Genomic DNA, 25,124 nt, shown 5'->3' on the forward strand with positions numbered 1-25,124 from the left:
CTGTGTTAAAATTGGCTGCTAGTTGCAATGCTTAACCTAGGTTATATGTTATGCAAAATAATCTTGTCAAAATAGATATGCAAAAATATTCTGCTTCACTATGCTTCCTTCATCCATGTTGTGGGTAATGGGGCGATATTTTTCGTTGTCTTTGTGATTGTTTGTTTTAGTTTAAGGATCAAAATGTTTGATATATGGTTGAGTTGGAAATTGGGAAAACCCATATATGTTCTACTGTAACTTATTGGACAATTCATCCTTTTTGTTTTTCTTGGCTTGTTTCATAAGGCGATAAATGCGCCTAAGTAATCTGCTTGCTACAAGTTGCTCTATTATGCATTAACATTCTAAAGACATTGAGCTTGACCATCATTAGGTTGAGTAACCCATTATGTTTTCAGGTTATTGTCTTAGCAAATGCCATCCAATCATGACACTTAGACACACACACAAGTGAAATGCCTCTACTAAGCCCCATTTACTTCTTTTCTTGTTTTGTTTAATGAGAAATTGATCACTGCACCTTTCAAATCTTAATGAAGTGCCTGGTCAATATCATTAAATCAAATGTTGATGCTTGTCAAAAGTTGCAATGCTGGTTATGTATAAAGCTCTTATTAGCTGGCAATTGATGGAAACCACTTTTAGAATTCCGATTATGTGTTTGTGTAGATAAAAAGTAATTCTTCAGTCTTAAATCGAATTTTTGACTTTCAAATTTTGTGATAGTGATGGTTTTGTACTATTTTTTGATATCTTAAATGTTCTCGCCTTTTCATTAGAAACTGACTATATCAGCTGCTTTCTAGCAACATATGACTTTGCAGTTATTGGCTCTTGAATAGTGTCCCCCACGTGATGTTCTTCTCCAAGTCCTCCAGCTGCTAAGTTTGACAAGATGAGAATTATCCAGGACCCTGTAATTTAATATAAATTACAAATAAGCACGCTTAGTGCAGAAAGAAACGTCGGCCAGCAGTTGAAGTGGCTGCGGTTGGTCAATTGGGGAGGCTTGATGATTGGCTGATTCTTGCATGTAAATACGATTTGTACATCTAGGGAACCGTATATAGTCACCATTTTTTAGTTGTCTTTTAGACTAATACTGGTATACATTCTGGAAGAATTATGTTGTATCTGGAGAATTTTGTGTTCTTTTTTTTATTATTATCTGTGCTAATGGTTGGTATTGGGGTCACTTAATCTTTTTTCTCGAATGATTTCTTGTTTCGTCCCAGCAAGCTGCGCTTGTACTAAATGCTTCTCGGAGATTTCGGTATACATTGGATTTGAAGAAAGAAGAAGAAAAGAAGCAATTGATTGCTAAGATTAGAATGCATGCTCAAGTCATTCGGGTGTGTATATTTCTCATTCTTAATTGAATCGTCTTTGGTTAAAGAAGTTGACTGTTAACTAATAATTTTTTGGGCAGGCTGCTGTTCTTTTCCAAGCGGCTGGGCAAGGAGTGAAAGGTAATTCTCTTTGACGCAGTTTAGATATTAATTCTGCATCAAGTAATCTTCTATGGAAATTGTAGTATCAAGTGACGGGTTATGCAATGAAACATCCTCTTGACCTTGTCCCTACCAATTGAGCATGGTGCATAACTAGCGTTTTTTCTTATCATTTCCTTGCTGGAGCTTGTGATTGTTGGTTCTGTGATGATAAACCAGTAAATGGTGGAATATTAATTTTTCTGATTTTGTTCAATTTGCTTGGGAATGTGTACATTTTGTTCAGTGTTTATGGTTGCATATATGTTCATATCATTCTTTGTTTTCTTGTCAACAGTTTTTTAGTATTTGTTGTTGCATTATTCCTTTTTTTTTTTTTTTGGAGCATCAGTTCAGATTCTTGCTTGTCTTCATTAGCATGATTATCTGATTTTTCTTTGTTTTCTTGTCAACAGTTTTTTAGTATTTGTTGTTGCATTATTCCTTTTTTTTTTTTTTTGGAGCATCAGTTCAGATTCTTGCTTGTCTTCATTAGCATGATTATCTGATTTTTAATCACCTGCATTTTAGTTCCAGGATCTACAAAGTTACCACCCTCAAGCCCAACTCGATTTGGTGATTTTGGTATCAGCGCAGAGGAATTAGTTTCTATGTCCAGGGAGCACGATCTCTCTCTTCTGCAACAAAATGGAGGGGTAGGTTCACAATTGCATCTACATATTACTCAGTCTTGATCACTCGACTTTCATGATCTTGTGTCGATATTCCATGTCCTGATTTATTCCCCTTTACTCTTTGCATCAGGTCAAAGGAGTTGCTGAGAAGTTAAAGACAAATTTGGAGAAAGGGGCACCTGGAGATGAGGCTGACCTCATAGAGCGCAAGAAAGCTTTTGGATCGAACACATATCCTCGGAAGAAAGGGCGGAGTTTCTGGGTGAGCATTGATGAATCCTTTTATTAATGCAATCCTTTTGTAACATCAATAGGCTACATTCATAGTTACAATTTGGAGGTTCTTATACTTTGCTTTACGTTACAGAGGTTTGTTTGGGAAGCTTGTCGAGATACCACACTGATCATCTTGATGGTCGCTGCAGCCGCTTCCTTAGCGCTGGGCATAAAGACTGAGGTAAAGATTAAGTAGAGATTATTTGGAAGTCTTAAACTTTGAGATTATAGAATATAAATGAAGTTGTGTTTAACACTATTGTCAAGTAAAGGTAGAACATTCTGTAGTTGGTGCAACATCTGCTGTATGCAACTTTTTTCCTCTTATTTCGCAATGGTTTTTTCTCTCAGTTTGCTAGAGCAGTGTTCTTGGGCTTCGGGGAATATTCTTTACCACTTTTGTATTTCATTGCATTGTTTTGGGGGGTATTATTTCAAGGTTGGAGTAAGAGTTGATAGATTTGACTGAATCAAGAACGAGCTGGCCATGTCAACTTTTTTAGTGAATGAGGTGTTTGGTGACTAACCATGTCTCCACAGGATTGATTGTTTTCCTCACGCAAGTTGAACTTTTAATGATATAATAAAGTGATAAATTTTGAGAGATTCACTTTCCTTTAGTGTCATAAAGTGAGTTAGGATTCCTACTTAGCAAGTATATATTAGGAATGATTACCTAAACACCTCATGAGGTACGTCCTATTCCTTAATTTCTCAGACGGGGCTGGGGTGGCCTGCTCTAGTTGCAAGGAGGGCTTGATTTTGTGGTGTGGAGTAAGGATGGGAGGCTGGGTTTTTTAGTGGGTGAGCGACGACCACTGATAAGAGAGGAAAGCTTGCACTTATCGGAGTTCCCTGTTATTGACAGAGGAGTCAGGAGTGGCATCGATTCTGCTTGGGCCTCTGGTTGAAATAGGGTGAAAAAGGAAAGAAAATAAAAGGAAAATAAGTTAAAGAAACATTTCTTTAATAGATCTCCCAATAATAGAAAATAGATGAGGGTGCATGTGATATTTGAATATAGACCAGAGTATCCCAAGAAAGTGTAAAAGTAAATCTTTTTCATTATCCTTTCAAAGTTGGAAGAAATGTCTCTAGTTTGAATTAGTTTCAACAAATGAGACTCATTTGTCTTATGACTTGCCAATTGCAACTCATGAATTGAAAATTTGATTGTCGAGAGAAAATGCATATCTAATTAGAACTTGGAAATCTCTATTTAAGTTGAGAGGAGCAACAATCATACAAATGAACGAAATAAAAATAAATGAAAATTGTAACGTACTTATAGGTGGTGAAAAGGCGAAATGAAGTAAAAAGAAAGAAAATTCTTAATCGGTAAATTTAGTTCAGACTTTTATTTAAGGTGAAAACATTACATTTAGATCCATAGGCTATTGTGTTAGTATGTACCAGATCCATCACCTGCATACACACATGAACATGAAAGAAAAGGTTGTTTTCTATTCTAGAAAAACATGGTTAAACACAAAGACAAGAGTGTCCAGTAGCAAAATTAGGTTTCTAGTGGTTGTTTAGAATGGGACAAATTTTGTTTTCGGGACAAGGGCATCTGAAGTTGGGGAATTTTTATTGGAAATTTACTTGGTGGCTCTTAGTGTGAATAGTATAAAACAGTATAAAGTTCTATGCGTTGCAAATCCTTTTTGGTTCTCTAGGTAATTATCACTTTATATAGTGTAGCTCAAATTCAAAAAAGGATTCTTAAAACATGTGATATCATGCTTGTGCGTTAGGCATAAAGGGTTTAGGCCATGCTGTTGGGTAGTACAGGGAAAATGCATCGAGGCTTGTGTTGCTCTTTTTTTCTTTTTTCTTTTTTACTGTTTCATATTTAATGGTTCCAGTCAATGCTTGTTCTCATTTTTAGGGAATAAAAGAAGGTTGGTATGATGGAGGAAGCATTGCCTTGGCAGTTCTTATAGTCATTATATTTACAGGTATTTCTGTCTTGTAGTATGATTTGATCTTTTATATTTTGCTGGTTGCAAGTGCATCACCTGTTTGTGATAGTATTGGTGCTTTATATATGTGCGTCTCTGAAGCTTGTTTTATTTTCTCCTTTTTAATATATTTGATGCGCTGGATGTGCTTTATGGGCCTATTATTTTCACGTGTCAATTCTTACTTTAAGAATTACAATAAATTACAGAGAAGCCATTTAACAAACTGTAGAAGGCCTAATTTCCTTGTTGGTTGAAACTGAGATGTACAAAATTCTCTATTAATTGGAGGACAAAAATTTCCAAAAACAAAGAATCCCCCTCAAGAATGTTTAAAGTTGGTTTGTTTGTCTACTTGTTTGAAATGTTGTGTGTAATGGCTTTAGTGCTGTCAGCTTAACTAGTTACAAGATGTTCATTAAAATCTTCTGCAGCTGTCAGCGATTACAAACAGTCTCTTCAATTCCAAAACTTGAATGAGGAGAAGCAGAACATACAGATGGAGGTAGGTGTAATGCAGTCCAGAAGTATTTCACCATGTGCTTTTCTTTCTATTTTTTGCTTACATCCCTTGGTAATGTTTGCAGGTTGTTAGGGGTGGGCGTAGAATCAAGGTCTCGATATTTGATATAGTTGTTGGGGATGTTGTGCCTCTCAAAATTGGTGATCAGGTGATGGCAAGAAGCAATGTCAATATCATTCCTTTCCTTTTTCTGGGCAGGTTTTCAGAATGCTGGAATTGAAGAGACGGGTGAATCTTTTTGATTTTGATTGATTTAGATGTGTTCAGGTACCTGCAGATGGGCTTGTAATCTCTGGTCACTCCCTTTCAATTGATGAATCAAGTATGACTGGCGAGAGTAAAATTGTGAGCTCAGGAGACAATATGCTGTATCTTTCAGTGGTCACTGTGTCCATTACTCTAATTCAAATTAATTGTGGTTTGTAGGTTCATAAGGACTCAACAAAAGCACCCTTTCTTATGTCGGGATGCAAGGTTGCTGACGGATATGGCAGCATGCTGGTAATATTTCTATCATCATCTGAATGTTTAACTGGGAATTTTTCTGTCAAATCTATAACAGTAAAGGTGTGGAAAGTACATTATTTTGTTTTGTTATTTGTTTATTCGATGTCAACAGTTCTTGAATGTGGTAAGTGTTGAGTGTTCATAGAGTCTGTCTGCCTTGTATGTAGAGAACATCAATTTTCGTTGTTGCTCATCTATGTTGTGGTCCTTCATAGTTGCACACTTGGCCTGTGTTTGAGTCAAATCCATTTCTGCATTTGAAAATTTTTAATAACTTATTCTTTACGGATGCAAGCCCTGTGTGTGTGTGTGTGTAATTAACAAATTGTTGTAGTAGGTAATCCTAATGTTGTCACAGGCTTATTTCATTTGGCAAGGGATATGTAAATTCTTTAAATTACTAGTTAATACCCAAAGTGGTTTCATGGAATACGACTGGAGCCGCACAATGGAACAAAAAGAAAAGGAATTTTGCAGTTGATGAGGACTTGTTGCCTGCAGCGAATGAGGATCTGATTCTTTTGTAATGTTTGCCGCTTTTGATGTAACTTTCTGTTTGATAGAATGCTATTTGTCTTAGAAATTGATACTTGTATCTCCTAATAGCTAAGTGCTTAATGGTAAGAGACGTGCTTGTGAAGTTTATAAATTGTTCTGATTGCTTATAGCTTTTAGACCAAGAAAGTGCATGTATTTTGTGGATGATGTCCACTGTTAATTAACATACAACGAGTTACCATATCTATCTGTACACTTTTACGTGGTAGCTCATAATAGGTTGGACTGTTACTCATCTCCCAGGTAACAAGTGTTGGAATAAATACAGAGTGGGGATTACTTATGGCCAGCATATCAGAGGATAATGGCGAAGAAACACCATTGCAGGTTTTTCTTTTTGTGAATTTTGATCATTCATAAGGTTTGCTTGGTGGTGGGCTTCTGATCTTGAGGTTTACATATTACTGAGTTCAGGTACGATTAAATGGTGTCGCTACATTTATTGGTATAGTTGGTCTTGCCGTAGCAGTAGCAGTTCTGATAATCCTCGTCGCCAGGTAGCTCTATATTGGCATGATCCATGGATTATTTTGTTCTAATTTTTTGTCAAGAAGATGATACACAGAAAATTTAACTTGTATAATCTGCTAGGTTTTTTACTGGGCATACCAAAAATCCTGATGGCACTGTCCAATTCACAGCTGGGAAGACTAAAGTTGGTGATGCGATTGATGGCTTCATAAAGATATTCACTGTTGCAGTATGTACACCATTGGATTATTATATGAATACTATTTTTAGTGTGTGCCCATCTTTCGAATATTGATTGATGTTGGTGAAACTCTAGGTGACCATTGTAGTTGTTGCAGTACCAGAGGGTCTTCCCTTGGCTGTTACTCTGACGTAAGTCTATCTTATTATCAGTCCCCTTGCAGATCCTGTGCTTGTCATTACCTGGATTTCTATAAGATGGTGATCTTGTGGAATTTTGTATTTCTTTTCTAGTTGAATTTAGCATCTTGTCCATGACTCACGAATAACACACTGTCAGCTGCTTCATTGCACACATCACATAATCCCACTTCAACCGTCCATTTAGATTGAGGACATTTGAGTTTTATTGCTGGATGCAATAAGTTGCCACTATTTGTAGCCATGCGGATGTTGTATAAGAGTGCATTTCTTTCTTCAATTTTGACTTCTGTACTGTATGTCTGCTTGTAGGCTTGCTTATTCAATGAGAAAAATGATGGCTGATAAGGCATTGGTATGTCTACTTACTATAGATGAAAGTCACAGCTATTATGTTCCTTTTTCTTTAACTTTTCTTATTGTCTTTTGACCGCAGGTCAGGAGGCTATCAGCCTGTGAAACAATGGGTTCTGCAACTACCATTTGCAGTGATAAAACTGGGACCCTAACTCTGAATCAGGTGCTCATCAGCTTTCATTCTAATCCCTCTACTTTGGATTACTGGAGAATCTTGCATATTTATTATTTATTGTAAGATATATTACTTTGTGATCTTATATAGATGACGGTGGTTGAGGCATATGCTTGCGGGAAGAAAATTGATCCACCTGACAATAAGTCTCTTCTTCCTCCTAGTGTTATATCTTTACTTGTTGAAGGCGTCGCACAAAACACCACTGGAAGTGTATTTGTGCCTGAGGTACTTTACAGCAGAATATTGGATTATATGATTGCTTAAGGTGTACGTATTCTAACTGAGATTAATGGAAGATGTGCTTGTAGTATTTAATTGTGTTATGATGTCTTGCTTAGGCCCTTGGGTTATGATGGCCTTTCCTTTTTTTTTTTCTTTTTGGTCGTTTTTATGATGCAATGGCGTGAAATTATGTAATAAATGTTTGTGTGTGGTGAGTACTTTCTGCTATTTTGGTCTTGCTTTCTGCGAATAATAATTTTAGTGTATTGTAAATTTGTAATGCTATTAGCAGCTGTGTTTCTGACAAATATACTTCTGTTATGGGGTAGTTTTGCCAGTTTTGCAATAGATTGGTTGTAAATTAAAATTGTGTGTTATCTGACAGATATAAAATAGTAATGATTTTATGCAAGTAGTTTACTCAATAGGAAGAGCAGAAGGCTGCAAGTCCTTGGTTTTATATTTCTTTCTAAGAAGAAATCATAGTCATCTCATGTTATGCAAGCATATATTGTTACATTTGATGTAGCAGTTCTTCTCACTAGATCCGTCACTGCTTAAATCATTGTTCTCAACTATGGTGGATATTTGTTTGTTCGGTTATATCTATTGTTGCAATCACCTTGTTTTGTGCTTTCACCATTTTGAGGACTAGATGGTTACTGATGGGAATAGGTAATATGAATCACTGATTGCGTATTTATTGAAGACTTGATGCTGTATAGGGGGAGCAGCTTTGGTGCATAAAAACACCTTGGTCAAATTGCTCGTCATCTATTAAGGGATGACTATATGACAGCAGTATCACTGATGTCATCTCTTTCTTGCTTGTAGTTATGTGCTAAAATTGTTACTTTCTGTGTCTGGTCTTTGATAGGGTGGTGGAGCTCTGGAGGTTTCTGGATCACCCACAGAGAAGGCCATTCTGCAGTGGGGACTAAATGTAATGCAATTATTTTTATTTTCTTGGCATAGAGTGTTGTTTGCTTTGCGACTTTATTTTATTCGATCTTTTGTCTTGTAGCTTGGGATGGATTTTAGTGGTGCCCGATCAGAATCAGAGATAATTCATGCTTTCCCTTTTAACTCTGAGAAAAAGCGAGGTGGTGTTGCTGTTAAACGGGTAATTTTAGGATTTATTGATATGGTATAATTTTTAGTTATTTTCTCTTTTTGTCTTGCAGAATGAGACAGTACTCTCTTAGCATCATATCGTTATTAGTATTAGATTCTTATGAACAAATTTTGTTGGTTTGACAGTCGGATTCTGAAATTCGTGTTCACTGGAAAGGTGCTGCCGAAATAGTCCTTGCTTCTTGTACGAGTTATATTGATCCTGATGATAGTGTGGTTCAGATGGATGAAGATAAGGTTTGTTGCTAATAGTTTCCATAAACTATTTCTTGAACTGACGTCCTTCCTCAAACTCTGTTAGCTATAAAATAATTTCTTTCTAGTTGACAAGAATGATGTGTTCTGAGTAGCGCACTGGTTGTGAGGAAGTTATGTTGCCTATTTTTGACCTTGATTAGTTGTCTAATGATGAAGACAATAACATCTTCATCTTTCAAGTACTAATATTATCTGGAAATTGTTTATTTCATACAACTGTTGAGCAAATTTATTTTTGTGCAGTTATCACTTTTTAAGAAGGCAATTGAAGATATGGCTGCACGGAGTTTGCGCTGTGTTGCCATTGCCTATAGGATTTGTGAAAAGGATGAAGTTCCAACTAGTGATGAGGAACTAGAAAATTGGCAGCTACCTGAGGGAGACCTCATTTTGCTCGCGATTGTTGGCATCAAGGTGCTTATGACTTGTTTTAATTTGATATCTTAAGCTGGTTCAACTTCTCTGTAGGGATGGAAGGTTTATCATTTGGAATCCTCAACATTATATGGAAATGGTTTTACCAACAAGTTAAAAAGGAGGGATTCAGTGTGTCATGGTCCTCTGTGTATATCTGTTGATGTCGTTTTCTCTGGATGATTATGTGCATCTGTATCATGACTAGAACAACCACTAACAGCTTAGCAAAATGTTTGAATGGTTCTATGTTGAGTTTATAGCAGTGAAACAGGCTTCTTCCAACATATCCTTCACACCGTCATCTCCTGTCTTTGTTTGCGGTTTGCCTATTTGAGTTTATTTCTAGAAGTTAACTCGATCTGCTTTATTGTCTTAAGTTTTCCTTCTGGTGTGACCGCTGCCCTTATTATCTTTGTTGTTTTTTTGCTCATAACATCATCTTTTGAGTTTGTTTTTCTTTTCGTCAATCCTTTCAGAGAAATTACCATCTTCTGCGTATTCTGTTTTTATGATGAAATACTACTTCTAATGGGACTTTACGTATTTCTGATGTAGGATCCTTGTCGGCCATTTGTGAGAGATGCGGTTCAATTATGCATTAATGCTGGTGTTAAGGTTTGTACATCCATGATTATTTGCATATGCATGCATGAGGGCATAATATTCCTTGCTTTATGTTTCTTTTGGTTCGAGCATCTCTTTAATATCTTGATCTGTGATTTTTGAATTTCTTTTCTCTCTCTGTCATCTTGTCCATTGCTGTTTGCTGGGAAATGCCGATAGAAGAAGTATTTGTAGTTTTTTAAATCGTGTCGAGATAAGCTGTTTCGAATATGTTGATAGTTCTAGAATCATGCGTGCTGATCTCTGGTTCAAACATAAGTCGGACAAAGCTGAAGCAGAGAAATTTAGTTTCAGATGAATCAGATCTTGTACTGAAAAGTTGACTGGTTAGATACAGAATCATATTGTGTTAGCTGGATCACTAAATTGTGCTTGGTGTCTCTGTGGTTTCGTTGTAATTAACAGTGACTACAGGTTTGATTTCAAGACCCTCATCTTGATACCCATCTGCATTTGTTTCCATGGAAGAGGACAAGCTAACATTGAGATGACATGAGCAAACCCAAGGACATTGGCTTTCCTTTTTACTTTGTGTTCTCAGCCAATTTGTATTTTGGCACTCTTCTATTCTTCCTTCCCTATATTTTTTCCTGGTCAATCCTAAAATATCTCTTTGTAATCTGCCATTGGAAAGGGTTGCTCTGTTGGCTTATCAGTGTTGTATTTCCTTAAAAACTGGCTACAGCCTAGTTTTTGATTGATAGCATCCCAGGAATGACAAAATTTTGGTTTTATTTTTATGCTGATACTTTTAGTATGTCTTTGCCATTTTAGTGGGGGCTGAAAATTTTCCAGAGCACCTTGGTGCTGTGCTTCTGCAATCAATGACTCTAGATTGTAATCTGAGCCTCAGAATGACACTTCCCCAATACATCTTAGGTATTAGGTTAGAACATTGCTTTCTTTTTGGTTCTTTTTTGTGGAGGGAGGAGTGGCCATGGTTTTGGTTTGTCCATATTCAAACAAAATGTTGCTTTTGGAGAAGTCAATTGAATGTGTTCTACCAGGCTTGAAGACATTGGGTAACCTAAATGCTGTCGGAAAGTCTATATTTCTTCTGCAGATAGGTGTGTCTTAGCATCTAGGAGACAGATAATTTTATTAAGTGTACTAATTTTCTCTGGTTGACTTCTTTCTCTTTTCCGCTCCTGTCAACATTGCTATCTATGTTGCTAGACTACTTTTGCCTGTTCTTACAGAGTTTTGTAATAGTAGTTCTCTGGTTTTATTTTTTATTGCCTTCTTTTTCTGTCTTTCCACTGCTAAAATTGCTACCTACTTTCCTAGACTACTTTTGCCTGTTCTTACAGAGTTTTGTAGATGTAGTAATAAAACCAAGCCAATATTCTAGTTCAACTAGACAGGGAGATACTGTGTGATTGAGGGTCCAATCTATCTGATAGTCTAGTTCAACTAGACAGGGAGATACTGTGTGATTGAGGGTCAAATCTATCTGATCTGGAATGAGCCTTCTGTATAATTGATGGATAACTTATAAATGATAAATATTGACCTTATGCGTTACTAGATATCCATTATCTACCAACTGCTAGGTTGTTCATTGCAGCGCTAGTTTTTGGCACCTAAAAGTTGGTCTTAGATTTGATAGGATTATGTTTGTTATACTCAGATTACTTGTTAACTAATGGAATCGTGTTAATTATTGGTCTTAACAATTTCTAGGTTCGCATGGTCACTGGAGACAATCTACAAACAGCCAGGGCAATTGCTTTAGAGTGCGGGATATTAGGATCAAATGCTGATGCTACCGAGCCTAATCTTATCGAGGGAAAGACATTTCGTAACTTGAGTGAAACACAGAGATTAGAAGTGGCTGATAAGATTTCGGTATGAGCTGAAACTAAATTGCTGCTTGAATGTAGTGTTACAGACGAATTCTTATTATAACTTTGCTGGTAGGTGATGGGAAGGTCATCACCCAATGACAAACTCTTGCTTGTGCAAGCATTGAGGAAGAGAGGACATGTTGTTGCTGTCACTGGAGATGGCACTAACGATGCTCCTGCGCTACATGAGGTCTGGTTTTTACTTGAACTGTGTCCTCTTAATTAGATGAGGAGAATTTCATGGATTATGTGAATCACTCTTCCATGGATCTAAATAGTATTCATCATGGTTGCGGAACCACTTCCTCAGGCATATATTTGGTTTTTGTTATTTTGGTTTGATCAATTCATTTGGGTTTGTTATTTTCATCAGTTATCAACTTCACAGATCATAGCAATTTCTTTCACCAACGGTATGGGTTAGTGATATTTTAGAAAACAGCAGTATAGAATTCTTTCTTGGCAGAATATGAAGTAAATTTGGATGATACTGTTGCTGGATGAACATTTGTATTATTGGGTTGTCAAAATTTTGATGTTGCCGTCCAGAAATGCAGGGCTGATATGCCTGAAGGACTTCTGCTTCTCTTTATTCTCTTGTTTTTCTCTTCTTGACTTCAAATGATATGGTTTGCTATTCCATCATTGTGTAGGCTGATATTGGTCTTGCAATGGGAATTCAAGGCACAGAAGTTGCAAAAGAGAGTTCAGATATTATTATATTGGATGATAATTTTGCTTCCGTTGTAAAGGTTAGTTTTGTATCTCAAGTTGCCAAGTGTGAGTTTTTTTCTTCGCAAAGGACATCGGGCATTTTTGGTGCACTCATTGCAACTGTTTTGATTTATGCTTCTCAAATCGTTACTACTAATTTATATACGAAATTAAAAGAACAATATATCATAATATGGTATATCTTGCTTGGTATATATTTTCTGAGGGCACAGTTGTTTCCACTCTCCCTCATTTTTGTGGCAGTTGTAAAATCTGGATAAATTTGAATCTCTTCTCTCTCATGTGGGACCAATTCTTAACTGTGATTGTAATAAACTTATGTTGGTCTAAACTCACCGGTGAGATGACACAGGCTTGTTTGGCAATTGGCTCTACATCTTATTTCCTCTAGATACTTTTTGTATGGCACCAAGCTCTAGAACTGGGCTCGTAACTATAATAATTTAATTCAAATAATTGTTCAGCGAGTCATTATTTTTGTGGAACCTCTCTTGCATGATCTATGTGATATTCATTGATAAAATATGCACAATGAAGTTTCAATGATCTCTTTGGTCACAATTTTTTATTGCCTATATGGTTAATAATTTTTATGTAGACCGATTTTCCGTTGGCAGTAAATATTTAATTATGTCAATTGCAGGTTGTGCGATGGGGTAGATCTGTATATGCCAATATTCAGAAATTTATACAATTTCAACTTACAGTTAATGTTGCAGCTCTGATTATCAATGTTGTGGCTGCAGTTTCTTCTGGTAATGTTCCACTCAATGCGGTGCAGGTTTGTAATCTCTTTTTCCCTCTTCGTCAAGCTTGTTTGCATGGGTGTGCTCTATCTGCTGTCTACTTTCGTCTGTCTAAAAAGCCCGTGTGCTCTTGTGTTTCAGAAACTAATTTTATTTTCCTGTACTTCCAGCTTCTTTGGGTAAACCTTATCATGGACACACTAGGAGCTCTTGCACTAGCCACGGAGCCTCCTACAGATCACCTCATGCGTAGACCTCCAGTCGGTCGAAGGTTAGGCTTTTTATGCATATGTGTTGTTGACTTCTCAACATTGGTTTCTCATTTGTTTATGGGTTGAATCCTCTCTCTTACAGGAGAATAAATATAATTGTAAATGGGATTTGGCATTCGTGTAAAGTGTGTTCTTTTGTTATGGTTTCTATGGCCATCAACAACCTTGAAACGGAGTCTTTACATTGTTCAAATGTTTTGTTTTGATTTTTGTCTATCTTTTGATTCTCCTCTTCGTAACTAGAGTTTATTTGAGGCAATCGAGTTACTTGGTAAATCACACTGGTCTTCGGTCGTTAGGTAGCAGTGAGAAGCGGATTTCAGGAAGATCGATTGCGCATCTATTTGGCCTGTCTAGTTTATAAAGAACTTTAGTACGACTTACCTGCCATTTAGTCCCATTTACTGTGCTTTATGTTGCCACTAGTTTGTCTAAGCTTGAAAGTTCTCTCCATCAGTCATCGTGACCAGAATCAGGATCTGGTGATATAACCTAGGGGCTTCCAAAAGTAGGACAGATGCGCTAAGTGCAGTAATCCATAATAGAGTCCGACTGCGAGGACCCAATGATGATTCATGCATGAGGACAGTTTACTAGATTACCAGTAATGGAATGCGGGGTTAGTGATACATTTGCTGTGTGCTTGTGTAAATATATTGTCATTATGATTTTGTTGCTGTCACTTAATATTTCAAAGAAGAGGTATTGGTCCTAGTGAAACTAGTGATGCTTATGATAGCAGATCCTTGGGAACTATTACTCCTCTAGTATCTGGGATAGAAACATGGTATAGAGTTTGACATGTTCTTTTGTCTTCTACGTTTGTATTATTATTTGCATTATTTGATTTAAATGGTAGTGAGCACAAATTGATCAAGACGATATTGCTGTTTCAGGGAACCTCTAATAACAAATATCATGTGGAGGAATTTGTTAATACAGGTAACACATTCTCCTCGTAATATTCAATTGCATTTTGATGTCCGGAAAAGTTAAATGCTGACACTGTTAATTTTTTGGGTGATTATAATCCTTGGTGGTTGATGGTATTTTAGGCTTTGTATCAAGTAACTGTTCTCTTAATCCTCAATTTCGGGGGAAGGAGCATCCTGAATCTGGGGCATGATAAGAGTGATCATGCTTTCAAAGTTAAGAATACGCTGATATTCAATGCATTCGTCTTCTGTCAGGTAAGTTCCTAATGTTAACAATTAGTTCTTAGTTTGCTACATGGAAAGAAAATTGTACTTTTTATGGTCTGGAACTAGGCTATATATCTCTATGCATAGGAACGTGTGCAAATGTTATTTGTTTCTACTTGCAACCTGGGCATTAACTGGCTGTCTGCATATACATATATTGGTTGAATGTCCTGTTTGATTTGTGAGAGCGGATATATTGGTGGGTCTAATACATATTTGTTAGATAAAGGATCCTTCTCTAGTGTTTGAATGGTGAATTTTAATAAATTTTAGTTAGTTCTGTTTTATTTACGACCAAATCTCTCTCTAGATATACATGTATATTACATAGACACATATAAATTTGTATTAACGTATTTCTTGTCAATGACTATGATATAGGTATTTAATGAATTTAATGCACGAAAGCCAGATGAAATCAATGTGTGGAAAGGAGTAACTAAAAACCATCTCTTCATGGGAATAGTTGGTCTCGAAGTGTTGCTTCAGGTATTTGCTTAGTTGCTAATAGTTGCAGCTCACATGCTTCATATTGCCTTATCATCTTTGTTTATATATGCTCCAGGTTATCATTATCTTTTTCCTGGGAAAGTTTACTTCAACAGTTCGGCTTAGTTGGAAATTGTGGCTTGTTTCTCTTGCCATTGGTTTTATCAGGTCAGTGTACTATTTCTCAGCATTCTGTAAGGTGCTTGATCTTGAGTCACATTTGCTATTTATTGGGAATTTATTCTTGTAGTGGTTAGTAGTGGTTATATCAGTCGGCAACTTGCGACAATATGGTAGCATTCACACGATCATGAAATTCGTGTATATGATATTGGATATTGTTCTCTGCTTTTTGTATGCCAGCTGGCCCCTTGCTGCTGTTGGAAAATTAATTCCTGTACCAGATAGACCGTTTGGTGAATATTTTACGAAGAAAAGGCATCAGCAAAAGGATCCCAGTGGTAAATAAGAGCGCGCTTTACTCAATGAACCCCTAAGCAGCAATGACACATCACTTTGAGTTAATAAATCATGTATTTCCTGTTTTCAGGTAAAGGACAAAACCCTCCTCCAGAAGTTTCTGCAGAATAGGCTAACATTTGTATAGATACAAAATGGAACTCATAACTAACTTTGAGGCGTCAAGGTTCATGGGGAGCTGCATATCTTAATGTCTGATAGGATTTGCACTTTTTTCTGAGGTTGAATCAACCTTTCTTAATGCGTTTTTGTTTAGCTAATGGTACTATGTTGATATACTTTGGTGCCTCTATAGGTAGTTGTTGATACCTAGTACAGTGCTGGTTTCCCGTTTTGAGGGCACTCTTTTTATACTTCAAATTGAAAGATCTGTTACGGATGTCATATATTTGTACGTATTGTTTAAATCTCAAAAGTGTTCTATTTTTGCTTGCGCTCATAGTGATTCTGTCCCCAACTTTCACTATTGGATCTTGTACAGTTCGTTTTAGTAACTTCTGAATGAAATGTGTAGTTGGTGAGCTCTCTGTTCTGTAGCATGAATAGTAACAAACAAAAGTTTTCAAGAGTGAAATTACGAATGAATATCTGCAGTACAGATCCAAAATGTACGTTGCACAAGTTTGATATAGAGCAGCGAACGCGTGGGTAAGGTGAACATGTGATATCTTTGATTGATTTTTTTCTGACTTGACCAAATTGTTGATATTAGAGAGTACAACACGAGCCTTTCGGCTTTTGGCCGAGGTGTGTGGTGTGTTGTTTCCATGAATGAAAATCATTGGATCCAAGTGGATCACCTACTTCTCCGGAATGACTGGCTGAGGTTTTCTTGCAGCAGGCAATGAAAATGATGCATAGCCATCTCAACAGTTGGGCTGTATCGCCCAACGTCATATGCAGGAGATTCAAGGCCTTGTTGAACGGCTTTGCATAAAATTATATCTTCATCCTGCATCATGAGTTCGTCAATTATACAGACAGCTTTGTATAAAATTTATGGGGTGTTGGATATTCAGCTTCAAGACGGAATACTTACTTGCACTTTCTCGCTGTCTTCCAAACTCTTTTCAATGAAAGCGCTGTCATCCTAAGAATAAAAGAACAGAAAAGATTAATATGAATTATCATTATCATTACCGCCCAAACGACCAAACCTATAATATTGTCTAGAGAAAGGATCACACGGCAATTGTGGATGTTGTACGCATGGAAGAAGTATGATGACAAGAAGGAGATCCTGCCAAGTCTAACCTTGTACAGAAGCAGACAATAAGAGAAGAGTTGTTGGTTCACATATTTGATTTATTTGTTTCTGAATTTAACTTTGGACCTTGTAAAGGCATATCACATGAAATTTCTTCGGGATGACTGTAAATGCTAGTGTGGAGCTTACCTTGAGATAAGCATCTAGAAAATAATCGAAAATCACTTGGCACTTCCGTGGTCCAAGTGGTAGTACGAGATTGGTGTCCATCCATGGTCCATACCTAGGAACAGGAGAAGAGTTGAGGCAATTTATTAAAAGACGCGACAAAGCACTGATCCCATTAACTGAAAACTTTGACCATGAATGACTAACCTATTGATCATGAAGTTCGGGTAGACAAAAGCATATAAAGCTTTCGAACCAAGTCTGTCAAATTCTTGTTCAAATGCCTTGGTACTGCCACCACAAGTCTGGATGCTAACTTTTTCATACATCTAGGTGAGAGAGAGAGAGAGAGGGAGAGCATGGCATAAACAATGAAGGTATAAGCACCATTATATGAAAACCACGGAAACAATACATTATTTTTGTCAGAATTCTACAGAGCTAAAGGGATTAAGATCTTGACTTGTTTGAACTTTCAGAAAAAATTCAATCAGAGAGAGAGAGAGAGAGAGGTCCATAATGATATGGAAGTTAGTTTACTCAAAGAGCATACTTCGGTAGAATATGAGTCAAGCTGGAGACCAGAAGCAAGACCTCTATGTGCATAAGGCACATGATAACCGCCGTCTAAATAGTTGTCACAGAAAACCTACAAAAGAAAACATTGTAAAGTAATCTTAATCAATGATACAACTAAAAGGCAAAAGTCCATCTTCTTGGCAAATCCTTTTTCGTAACAAGGCATCAGAATTCATAACTCAAAAGATGTATTTAGCCAAGATGCTGATGAAAAACTACAGGATGTGCTGAAAAACCAAACCTTCCAATTGCATTCCAGCGTATATACACGTCGGCAAAGATAAACCAACGATGCATCTATTCCATTGGAACTCAGGATTTCTGCTGTACTACCTAGCCAGTCATGGGCCACACCATTAGTATCAAGACCTTTCTGTGGCATCATTCCTCCATCAAAATTGATCAATACAAATGGCCCCCAAATGCCAACTTTGAGAGGAACAAGTCCCATTTCCTACCTTCCATAAGGTCAGATGAGAAAGAAATCATCTGTCAGTATGAAAATGAAGTGGATAAAAGGAAGAGGTTGCTGTTGCAGCTGCATACATTCACTTTGAAGTTCTTGATTCCTGTTATTCTTGTTGCCTTTACAAGTGCTCCGTCTAATCCATATGTCCAACCCTAAGGGATCAAAAAGAAATGAAACGGATCATATTGGATAGCTAGCAGGTTAAGTATAATTTGTATGGTTTGGTCTAATTGTCCTGAGAATGTGGCATAGTGCACTTTGTTAAATGTTTGTAGGTTAGACAGCTGATATAACAAGCAATCCACAGGATAACAAGCCAAATCAAATTCAGCTCCTGAGATAAATGCAACGATTTCCTTGACATGGGGTGCTCCTACCAATATGCAGCAGAACAATAATCTGCCCTTTCAATATGCAGAATCACTATAAGAAGTTTCTTTCTGAAAACAAAAGAAATCATTGTCCAAATGCATGCAAATCAACATATGCTTCTTATAAACTTCTAATCATACCTCTAGTCTTGTTAGATGAACATGTGTCTTATTAACATGCATGGTATATGATGTGGTCATAAATAAAATATGGGCTCACTTCTCCTTAAAAATGGTCAGCCTGTCAATTGTTCAAGTCAGTCCCAAGTCTATGAGAGTTTTCTTTTGCTTTTCTCAGTCACCCGTCTTCATATCACCTGAGGGGTACATATACACATGTGTGTGTGTGTGTGTGTGGTAGGAGTGTAAAATTGTTATTTGGTTCATCCTTCAATTTTGTTTAGGGTAAGAAACATTTTGTCCTACGAACTATGGCCGTTTTTATTCTTTTCCATCTATTTATTTTTCCAATTGCCTACATGAGTTTTGTAAGTTACCGCTTCACACCATTCTTCGTGCAGCGCTTCCACCACAAAATCTCAAATTGGGTTAATTGTTTTAGGAACACACCATATTCTTACAACAAAAAGTGAATTCAACATAAAATTTAACAAACTCATGAGTGAAGTTTTAGAGATAAGGAAGATTCTTGTACATGTGCACTGCATGTGACCATTTTCCTGTTGATAATTCCATCGAAAGTGGTTTGAGGTGGTAACTTGCAAACCTTGTATAGTTCATGTGGAAAATTAAAACAAAAAGGAAAAAGTTTAGATGACAAAGTAAAAACATGGCCATAGTTAAGAGGGTAAAATGTTTTTTACCATTTTCTTTATGGGGCTGCAAAATTTGCCTGGCTAATCAGTGATGTTGCATCCTTGTGACATCAAATGGCTCTCCTTTGATCTTCCTGAGGGAGAAATATCCTTATTCTTCTTAGGTTTTTCTTACCCCCCATTAGTATAATACCAGAGATCTTAGTTATTAAACTAACTTCTTTTCAATTGTGCATGAGACGGTTCTTGCTTTTAGATTTTGATGGGAGTAAATACAAAATAGTCTCTGTAAACCATGTCTGCTAAAAGAAGTAGAAACACATTCCAAGAATTTTAAAGCAAATTCATATGAGAAAGTTTTTAAGTAATAAGAAAAACCAACATAGCAGAATAGAATACCCAGCAGCATATCAGCTGTGGTATAAGCCACGAGGGGCCTTTAAGCTCTTAAGAACTCACATGATATGGACAGACGAAGCAAGATGTTTTCCCTGTTCCAGAGGCAATAAGAGACGCATGATGGCGACACACATTGTGGAATGCAAACAATGTGCCGTTTTCATCCCGACACACGACATATTCGATACTTCCCAATCTGCAGAGGCACTAGTTAGCTATCTTCAAGGACAAGCGTAGTTGCATAACTTTTCTTTTTCTTGCCCTCATTTTCACAATATGCCCAAGATTCTTTATTTCTTAAGAAAATTCTGCATATTTCTAAGCTTCTTACACCTCTGAGTGTACTACAGAGGAAAATGGGAATTCAGAATATTATCTCAGACCTATTTGATTACATGAATACAGAAATGACTCCATTACCTGCCAGTAAAAAATTCGCGTGGCTCTTTAATCTGTTCGGTATACCCTAACAGTTACAGCCAAAAATACAACACAATAAAGAATTAGATAACATTAGAACTCAAAGATATAACCAAAGAAAGCCAGAAGAATTGTGCCAAAGTGAACTGCATCCTAGAAAATCCTCCTTGATCACATATTGGTGACCCCAAATCGATTATACAGAAAACCATGTTAGAAACTTCTTGCAATGATTTAACATGCGCTAATCACAAATGAGTCATTAAATTGACACAAAATGTGAAGCATCAAATGCTATAGGAAATATCATCTGAACATACTTCCTGAACAGTGAATGGACACTCACTGAAACTATTTAAGGCCCCAATTCATCATCATCATCAGAACACCTTAAAAACAGTATAAAACATACATGATTCATCCTACGAAGTACATATGTATGCACATGCATACCTACGCAACACATGAACATCCCATCGTACACCTACACAAGAAAATACATCAACACATACATATACAGCTATATTTTGTTATTATGAATCGCCAAGATCAACGTAAACAGAGTGTTCGACAGAGTGTACCAACGGCCTGCCATCCTCTGTAGAAGACTTGATCGAGCTCAAGAGAATAGAAATCGGGGTCAGTGTACCAGGAGCTTGGCGGGGTAACCGCTTCTTCTATAGGAATTTTGGGGTTGAATTCTTGGACAAGTCTTCTGACTTTCCTCTCATCCCCGCTGATTCCTTGTATCGATGAAGATTTAACTGGAAAGGAATTACCATTGTTAGTGAGGCAACGGCGAGGGTTCTTCCTGGAAAACCGGAAATAGGGGTTTCGGATTTCTGGGCAGTGATTGAAAGAGGCGAGTTTTGGCAGCATCATCGTTGCAGCCATGGCCATCAGAACTCTCTGCTTCTCAGATGCGTTGTTTTCGAGTTGGTGTGCCCAAGCAAGGCCAAATTCTAGTCCAATCCAGTTCGCTCAAATTATAATTAATATGTTACAAATATGTATAATTTGATTCAATTACACATAATTTGACAAAAAAAATTCCTAAATAAATAATTCTTTTGATAATTGTTGAATTCAACACGCTCTATCCGCACGCATATATTAATTATATATTTAAAAAAATTTGATATGTATGTATAATTTAAATTAATTATAAATAAATAAATAGTTTATCAGAATTGAACTTTTTTTGAGTTAGTCTCTCTCAAAATTTGGAAAAGGTTAATTGAATATAAATTAGAAATAATTATACTTACTCTAATTTATAATCTACTTGCATAAATTATTTTTATTTTTTTGTATAATTATAAAAAAACTGCCTTTAGTAGCAAGAAAATAAGAGTAATTTATGTCGTAAGTATGACATTTTTAGAGTATATATATAATATTTCAAAAAATAAAAATTACTTATATAAATGATGCTGATATTTCTGAATGGTGTTATTTTTTATTTTTCAAAAAGTAAGAATAATTTATCTAAATAAATTATAGATCGATATGTATTAATGTAATTCTTCCTATGAATTATCACCAAAAATATAATATTAATACTTATAATCAATATATTTAAAAAATAATAATTCATCGCTTTCACTTTAAAAAAAAACATAATAAATAATGAATAATTTATTGCAATAAATTTTGATTACATCGTCATTCATTGGTCATTGTGCTTATCAATTTCAACTAACACTTAAAGTAGACTTGAATACAACGTGGGCACTAGATTATATCCATGTCCCGACAAAATCTATAAATAGGCTTCCTCCATGCCGTAGGTATAATTTTTGCTATCTAAATATTATTATAATATTCTACTATATTTTTCTTATAACATATTACTGACGTATCCGAGAATTATAACTAGTGCCTTTCAAATATGACTTTACAATTCAGATAACAGACTCATATCTTGCTTATTGAGGTTAAAAATCATTCAAATTCACTCCTGAAGATCTTAATTCAATTTTTCCGCACCACTGACACAATTTCAAGATTATACACATCACGAATAAAGGGTCAATCAATTATTTTAGTCAAACCTACGTGATTAATAATTAGGATGTAATAAGTATGATATTGTATAGTATTTTTGGTAAAAAATAAAAACTTACCTTTTGAAAGTGATGTATATGGGTAAAAAATATTAACTTGTAAGGGTAAAAGAGTAATTTAACATATATAAGATACATGTTAAACAAATGCAACCTACCATACAATGTAACTTCCAACATTACTATAAATACAAAAAATATTTTTTTTTAACTTAACTCCTATTCATTGATAGTGACCACTCTTACTAAAAAACTCACTCGAAAATTGTATTTTCAACTGGTGAATTATCGTGTCGCGGATAAAATTTTCAGTTTCATCCCGTCGTAAAAACCTCGACCACATCAGAATATTGATGCAAAAAATTGTATTTATGAGAAGAATATATAATAAATATTTGTATATGCAAGTCCAGATATAATACATCAGAGCAGCCAATATAAATATTAACTGAAAGCCACATATACATAATTTAATTAAGTGGGTTGGTGGAATATATATATATATATATTTATATTTAAATAGTGGTATTATTATATATTATTATTTAGTGATCAGATAAGCATATATCAATTAATTAATAATATGTAGCGATCAACGAAGTAATCATGTACGGCAGAAGATGGAGGGCATATATATAGTCAACCCAAACGTACGTTCCAAAATTAGTATTTAGACTTTAGTGTTTGAACACGTCACCGTTTTGTTGTCTTCCATATAGCCTTTTTCTTTAGTGGGTAAAGTATTGTTTAAATTTGATCTAATTATGAATACTTATTTATTATGTAAAATTTATAAATACTTTTCGATACTTGATGAACGTATATAATTTTTATATGAAAATTTGAAAGTGTTAATTTTATTTTTATTGTATTTTTTTTAAATCTTTTATGAAAAAATCAGACAAAGTGGATCGAATTTTTTGTAAAAATATAATAAAATTATCCATTTAGTCCACAAAACCTTTTTAGAAATTGCAAATAATAAATAAAATTATAGTTTGTAGTTCACAAATGTATTTTGGTTAGTTCACCAAAAGAAGTAGATGAAAATGTAATGGAGACTAATGGATTGCGGACAATTGTTATGCGATCGTTAAAATTAGGGGTTATTGATAATTTTTTAAACAATAAGAGGTATTTGTAATCATGTCAAACATCACAAAAGCTTGTTGTAATTTTTTTTTAATTTCATCTTGTAAAACTAAAATTTCGGTATTATGAGGTTTTGAATTTAATTTTTTATTAATAATTATTTATTTAATTCAATCATCGTTAACATTTTATAATTAAATTTATATTGTGATCCTTTCTTATTTATTGGGAAAAAAAAAAGAAGAATACTTGTATTTTGAAACGACGTCAAACCCTGATGATCAAACACAAAGGGCAAATTTGAGGGGCTCCTTTGAATTTTCAAAGTCAATCTAAGGGCGTACGGGAACCTTCATCTGATATTTTTCATTTAATTAAGTCATAATTATATGATTATATCAAAATATTAATTAATTATTGACTTAGGTATATCAATTACAAATTAATTTCAACAAAAGTTGATAGGACTTAATTAAACAAGAATACCTCTTTAGTGTTGAATTTTAATTTTTGAACCAACTTTATCATATGACGAGTAAAATACAATTTACTTAATCATGTAAATCTCAAAAAATTGAAAAACGATATAGAAAACCTTCCTCATATTTGAAAAATAATGCCTTGTGTTTAATAAATTAATATTAATGGTTACAGTCAGACAAAATTAATGCTAAACTTCGCAGTTTTCAAATTTAAATATTTTCAAGTGTGTGGTTGTTTTTGTATTGGGTTTATAATTGTAAGAATGAAAATATGATTAGATTAGGATACTTTAAGATGTTTATTTGTTTTTTATAAAAAAATATTATAGAATAAAAATATATTTAAATCATAATGTTTTATGATTCATATTCTTCAATATGTGATAGTTTGAATTATGATGTTTTGTGATAGATTTTTTATAGGGACATATGTGATATTTTATAATAATTTTGTTTAGTATAAAATACGTGATATAATGAATTTTCAAAAAAATACATATTGTAAAAGGTTCGACCAAACATGATTTTACGATTTGAAATAGTATAATTAAAATTCCTTTGAAAACAAAACCAAACCAGGTTGGCTTTGTATGCTTTCATTTTTAAGGGATTCTTCTCTGTTCATACTAATATAGAAAATAAAGGCCTTTACACTTACAAACGATGGTTAATAATATCATATATTAATTTTTTGTATAAACTATTAAACAATTTATAAGATAACTAATTTATTCAAATTTTTATTTTTATTTATAATATTTTAAAAAATATGAAATATTAATAGAATTATTTTATAGTAGAACTCACATAATAATTGATCGCAATAATTTCTGGTGATTATAACCATATATATATATGATATTATTACAATTATCATACTAAAACATGGGATACGACTTTTGTTGTGCCCGGCGGCTGCCCACTGATTTATTATTTCCAAGTCGGTTTTGACTAATACTTCCTCGTTCGAATATTATATTCTTTTTTATATTTAATTATGGGAGTTTCCATAATAAAATATATATAAGATAAACTTATTTTCATTTTCTTTGGTCTGTGCAAATGAAATTAACAATATTACTAATTAATAAATATAGTTTCAACCATTATTCAATTTAAGTCCATTCCAGGAAACGCTAGTAACATTTTCAGGGGTTTATAAAATTACAACTACATCCTCTGAAGGACGTTAGTATAATATTTTTTAAGTAGTGTTTGTGTAAAATTTTATCTTTGAATGCAGAGAGGGAGAGGTAATTATAATTACAATTATAACTTTATGCTGTAGTTAAAATTCTATAAAAAGCATAAAATATTTGTATATTT

The 25,124-nt window shown here is 34.8% G+C and overlaps 2 protein-coding genes across 8 annotated transcripts in view; one reads left to right on the forward strand and one right to left on the reverse strand.

Annotated features, from left to right (window-relative positions):
* The window catches only part of LOC105173911 (calcium-transporting ATPase 10, plasma membrane-type), a 20,823-nt gene extending 4,617 nt beyond the window's left edge, over positions 1 to 16,206 (forward strand). For 4 of the 5 annotated variants that reach the window (XM_011095824.2, XM_011095825.2, XM_011095823.2 and 1 more), the window contains 33 exons: positions 1,239 to 1,355; positions 1,433 to 1,472; positions 2,025 to 2,149; positions 2,259 to 2,390; positions 2,496 to 2,585; positions 4,296 to 4,365; positions 4,803 to 4,873; positions 4,956 to 5,039; positions 5,159 to 5,236; positions 5,318 to 5,392; positions 6,200 to 6,283; positions 6,371 to 6,453; positions 6,548 to 6,656; positions 6,744 to 6,799; positions 7,121 to 7,163; positions 7,245 to 7,328; positions 7,431 to 7,568; positions 8,443 to 8,508; positions 8,590 to 8,688; positions 8,826 to 8,936; positions 9,201 to 9,371; positions 9,930 to 9,989; positions 11,682 to 11,846; positions 11,919 to 12,035; positions 12,499 to 12,597; positions 13,224 to 13,361; positions 13,497 to 13,597; positions 14,495 to 14,540; positions 14,654 to 14,788; positions 15,182 to 15,289; positions 15,366 to 15,457; positions 15,653 to 15,750; positions 15,840 to 16,206. In XM_011095824.2, the coding sequence (XP_011094126.1) occupies positions 1,239 to 1,355; positions 1,433 to 1,472; positions 2,025 to 2,149; positions 2,259 to 2,390; positions 2,496 to 2,585; positions 4,296 to 4,365; positions 4,803 to 4,873; positions 4,956 to 5,039; positions 5,159 to 5,236; positions 5,318 to 5,392; positions 6,200 to 6,283; positions 6,371 to 6,453; positions 6,548 to 6,656; positions 6,744 to 6,799; positions 7,121 to 7,163; positions 7,245 to 7,328; positions 7,431 to 7,568; positions 8,443 to 8,508; positions 8,590 to 8,688; positions 8,826 to 8,936; positions 9,201 to 9,371; positions 9,930 to 9,989; positions 11,682 to 11,846; positions 11,919 to 12,035; positions 12,499 to 12,597; positions 13,224 to 13,361; positions 13,497 to 13,597; positions 14,495 to 14,540; positions 14,654 to 14,788; positions 15,182 to 15,289; positions 15,366 to 15,457; positions 15,653 to 15,750; positions 15,840 to 15,880 (3,126 nt within the window). In that variant the 3' untranslated portion in view covers positions 15,881 to 16,206. The remainder of the gene's footprint in view (positions 1 to 1,238; positions 1,356 to 1,432; positions 1,473 to 2,024; positions 2,150 to 2,258; positions 2,391 to 2,495; positions 2,586 to 4,295; positions 4,366 to 4,802; positions 4,874 to 4,955; positions 5,040 to 5,158; positions 5,237 to 5,317; positions 5,393 to 6,199; positions 6,284 to 6,370; positions 6,454 to 6,547; positions 6,657 to 6,743; positions 6,800 to 7,120; positions 7,164 to 7,244; positions 7,329 to 7,430; positions 7,569 to 8,442; positions 8,509 to 8,589; positions 8,689 to 8,825; positions 8,937 to 9,200; positions 9,372 to 9,929; positions 9,990 to 11,681; positions 11,847 to 11,918; positions 12,036 to 12,498; positions 12,598 to 13,223; positions 13,362 to 13,496; positions 13,598 to 14,494; positions 14,541 to 14,653; positions 14,789 to 15,181; positions 15,290 to 15,365; positions 15,458 to 15,652; positions 15,751 to 15,839) is intronic. The other variant, XM_011095826.2, reaches the window with a different exon arrangement.
* LOC105173913 (choline monooxygenase, chloroplastic) lies at positions 16,314 to 21,149 on the reverse strand. 3 transcript variants are annotated; one of them, XM_020697880.1, is made up of 11 exons: positions 20,740 to 20,864; positions 20,612 to 20,642; positions 20,159 to 20,204; positions 19,799 to 19,934; positions 18,270 to 18,344; positions 17,965 to 18,177; positions 17,698 to 17,793; positions 17,352 to 17,473; positions 17,166 to 17,259; positions 16,809 to 16,859; positions 16,314 to 16,721 (listed from the first exon to the last, which is right to left on the reverse strand). In XM_020697880.1, exons 2-11 carry the CDS (start codon positions 20,628 to 20,630, stop codon positions 16,566 to 16,568), a joined length of 1,008 nt encoding a protein of 335 aa, XP_020553539.1. In that variant the 5' UTR covers positions 20,631 to 20,642; positions 20,740 to 20,864; the 3' UTR covers positions 16,314 to 16,565. The 3 variants fall into 3 exon arrangements, with proteins under 3 accessions (XP_020553539.1, XP_011094129.1, XP_020553538.1); XM_011095827.2 differs by lacking the exon at positions 20,612 to 20,642 and having other exon boundaries at positions 20,740 to 21,149; XM_020697879.1 differs by having other exon boundaries at positions 20,612 to 20,882.

The sequence above is a fragment of the Sesamum indicum genome, linkage group LG11 (assembly GCF_000512975.1).
Source record: "Sesamum indicum cultivar Zhongzhi No. 13 linkage group LG11, S_indicum_v1.0, whole genome shotgun sequence".
NCBI lineage: Eukaryota > Viridiplantae > Streptophyta > Magnoliopsida > Lamiales > Pedaliaceae > Sesamum > Sesamum indicum.

What these genes read in the sequence shown, in the direction of transcription:
- LOC105173913 (XM_011095827.2), bottom strand. Translation starts at nt 21,058, where the DNA reads ATGGCCATGGCTGCAACGATGATGCTGCCAAAACTCGCCTCTTTCAAT. An exon ending in CGCGAATTTTTTACTGGCAG is followed by an intron (nt 19,935 to 20,158) that starts GTAATGGAGTCA and finishes GTGCCTCTGCAG; the next exon opens with ATTGGGAAGTATCGAATATG. An exon ending in AAGACAGCGAGAAAGTGCAA is followed by an intron (nt 16,722 to 16,808) that starts GTAAGTATTCCG and finishes CTCATGATGCAG; the next exon opens with GATGAAGATATAATTTTATG.